Here is a 3409-nt window from a genome sequence, read left to right as displayed (position 1 = left end):
TGTGTGATGATTGAAGACTAACATAAAAGTCGCAGTGAAGAAAACTAAAAACGAGACTTTGAGTTTAAGGCTAAAGATCCTCTCTTTTTTAGCATCCAATATATATATATGACTAGTTAGATATGAAGTATATATATCTTGTAATATATAGGCTCTTTGTTATCATTTTTGAAATTATATGTAGATATGTTCCTTATGGTTTATATAAGTATATATGAAGGGGGGTTATAGTGGTAATGAAAATGGAACCCATGCACATTAAAGAAAAGTATATAGTTTCATATATGTAGCCAAGACTCATATTAGGTCATATAAGAACTTTTTTTTTCTTTTTGGTGTGTGATAGCGTTGCATTTTGGACTATATTAGAAAAACTGAAGTTACGTACATATTGTATCTATGTAACTATAAGAATACATGATTATGACATGTTAATTTACATCGATTTGGGATGGAAAAGTAATAGAATAAAAATGTATAAGGCTTCATTTGAGCCGGGCTAGTGAGTTGATAGCATGATTAAATATTAGATGATCTAGAAACATTATAATACAAACTAAACACATACTATATAATTAACTATAGACTAAACTCTTCACTCGCCGAAGTCGTCTTAAAAAGTAAACGATACATCTTTATTAATACTCAAAACAAAAAATGAAGTTATACCTATATATCACATATGCTACAAGCCTCTCTGTTCCTACTTAGCATCGATTGTTTATTTCGTGGTGATTAAACAAAACCGATGCTAAATGTAATGAAGAAGGAAAAAAAAAACATTAAAAAGCCAAAGGCAGCAACATCGGTTTACCTAAACCGGTGAAAAACTCCTCATAAGACCTATTATAACCGGATCCGGCCAAAAGAAAAAAACAATTGCCCCGGGAAAAAAAAAAGAGTTGTTCATCATTTCCTAACCTCTTCATTGGTTTGAGTGTTAATAGAATCGGATCTGATCTGTGAAGGAAGGATATCTTGAAGCAATCCATGATCTCTAATGGAAGAAGAAGTTGAAGTAGAAGCTTGTGACATGTCATAACCAAACCCGGGGAATGATGAAGATGTTGGCCCTAGATTAACGAAAGTACCATCGGAGGAGCTTCTATTGACCATACTTAGAGAGTTGTTGTTGTTGTTGTACATGTTGTAGGGTTGATGATGTTGAGCCAGCAAGTAACGTGGCTGAGGTATGGAGAAAGATGATGATGACGCGGTGGTTGCACCATGGTCTAGGATAGGTGACGTAAGCATCCCGATGTGTCCACGTGGCGTCATGGGGAAAGGGTGAGTATGTTGACCTTCGTAGGTTGTCATGACGATTGAAGAATCATCGGAGGATCTCTCCACTCTCTTCTTCACTCCACAACCCACTGTGGTGCAACGATAATAGCTTCTGTTTTATCACAATCAATAAAAAAAAGGTTTAGTAATAATACATTTTAAAGATCTCTTATCTATTTTAGTTTGAAACATTGAACATATACAGAGAAAAGGAATTAAGATCTCGAGATCTGAGATGAAGTTTTGAACAAGTTGAAACAGGAATCTTCCGACACAAGAAACATAAATTAAGGGGACGCAAGAAAAAAAAAACACAAAGACATAGAAACTTCATGGAATGGAACAAAAGAAAAAATATTCTCGAAAACAAAAAAAAAATCAAACATTTTTGACCCTACAAAAACGCGTATTAGGTATATACAGTCGTCTATATATATATATATATATATTATCATATAGTAAACGTACTATATATATATATATATATGATTGAATAGGGTCATGTTATATGCATATAGACTCTGCATATGTAGATCAGCACACTGAATCTAGGGCTAATCTACTCACACCTAAGTATATATATATGATTTTAACATGGTATATATGTTACATATATACATGTGATTATCTGAATGAACATGTAATTAAGGTGTACAATATGTAGAAAAAAAATGTGAATGATCCTTATGGATTGGATAAACCCGATCGATCTAGTGAAGTATATCTACATATACACATATGAAGTAGTCAAGTAGATGTAAACACATAGACATATGAAGCATATTTACATATATAAGTATATGTAAAGACATGCATATATATGGATCTAGCTAGGGCTACAAAATATGTATATAAATGTAAATACAGAGTTAGATGTACCTGGGATAAGGACTGTTTTTGACAGCTTTCTGACCATATTTTCTCCACCTATAGCCATCGTCAAGATTATCAATATCGCTCTTAGTCAGAAACGCAAACCTAGCTTCTCTAGCTTTCTTCTGATTCTTCTTCTTTGCCTTCAACCTTCAAAACAAGAAATACTCACAATGATTAGTAAAAATTAATCCATACCAAACATATCTGGAAATGGAGGGTTTGATGAAAGAATCACTTACTGTGGCTTAGTGGTACCCTTTTGCTCCTGTTGTTGATCTCCTTCTTCTTGATCTTTAACAGTAACTTCCTTACCAATACTGTTGTTATTATCATTTGCAGCTTCGTTGGAGGAAGATGAAACTGAGGTTGAGTTTGGGGAAGTCGGTGCTGTGTTCACAACTTCTGATGACTCAGCTTGAGGCAAGGGCATATCAGTAAAAAAGGGGTTGGTGTTGTTGTTGGGGAGAGGAAAGGCATCGAATGAAAAAGAAGAGGAGTTAGAAGAAGAAGCAAACTGATGATCTTGTCGGAGCAAGTCGAGGAAAGAATTGGGATTGTTAGAAGAGTGATCTTCGAAATAAGAATAAGGAAAAGGTAAAGATGAAGAAGTATCGCCGAAGATGCTTGAGAGATTCCCAGCAGCTAGCTCCAACTGATGATGATGATGATGATGATCTGATGATGATGACGTAACTAGATTCGCCATGATGTTTGATGATGCTTGAGAGATCTTTTGTTCTTGGTGTTGTTCGATCTTTGTCTCTGTGTTCTTGATCTCCTTTTGATGTTGTTGATGATGATGATGATGATGATGAAGATCCTTTTCTATCTTCTTCTCCATGTAAGTAAGAGAGAAAAAGATGGAATCTATGAGATGATGATACTTTTTATAGATATATCATCATCATCATTGTCATCTTCTGAGATTTTTAGTGAGGGAAAATAAAAAATAAAAAAGGAGAACTTTTCTTTTGTAATGGTTTATGTGATTTTTGAGATAAGAGAGAAAGAAAGAGAGAGAGAGAGGTGTGAATATAACTTTTGAGGAGTTTTGGGTTCTTCTGGAAAACAGCTTGGATTTAGGAGGTTTCCCATTTGTTTTTATTTTATTTCATTTTATTTCGTCTCATTTACGCGGGCAGAGGAATATTAAAAAAATAAAAATAATTGGAATAATTAAAATATAATAGAAATGAGAAAAAGAAACAAAAAAAAAAACACTGCTCACCGGTAAACGCCGGTGATAGGG

At 34.0% G+C, this 3409-nt stretch overlaps 1 protein-coding gene across 1 annotated transcript; it reads right to left on the bottom strand.

Annotated features, from left to right (window-relative positions):
* Positions 1 to 584: 584 nt before the first annotated feature.
* Positions 585 to 3109, bottom strand: LOC17876409 (probable WRKY transcription factor 48). Its single transcript, XM_006280463.2, has 3 exons — positions 2400 to 3109; positions 2164 to 2307; positions 585 to 1396 (listed from the first exon to the last, which is right to left on the bottom strand). The coding sequence occupies exons 1-3, from the start codon at positions 2999 to 3001 to the stop codon at positions 910 to 912; spliced, it is 1233 nt and encodes a 410-aa protein (XP_006280525.2). The 5' UTR covers positions 3002 to 3109; the 3' UTR covers positions 585 to 909.
* Positions 3110 to 3409: the final 300 nt, after the last annotated feature.

The sequence above is a fragment of the Capsella rubella genome, unplaced genomic scaffold, assembly GCF_000375325.1.
Source record: "Capsella rubella cultivar Monte Gargano unplaced genomic scaffold, Caprub1_0 scaffold_8, whole genome shotgun sequence".
NCBI classification, from domain to species: Eukaryota; Viridiplantae; Streptophyta; class Magnoliopsida; order Brassicales; family Brassicaceae; genus Capsella; species Capsella rubella.
The sequence above is the reverse complement of the archived record's forward strand: the minus strand, read 5'-3'. Positions and strand labels throughout refer to the sequence as shown.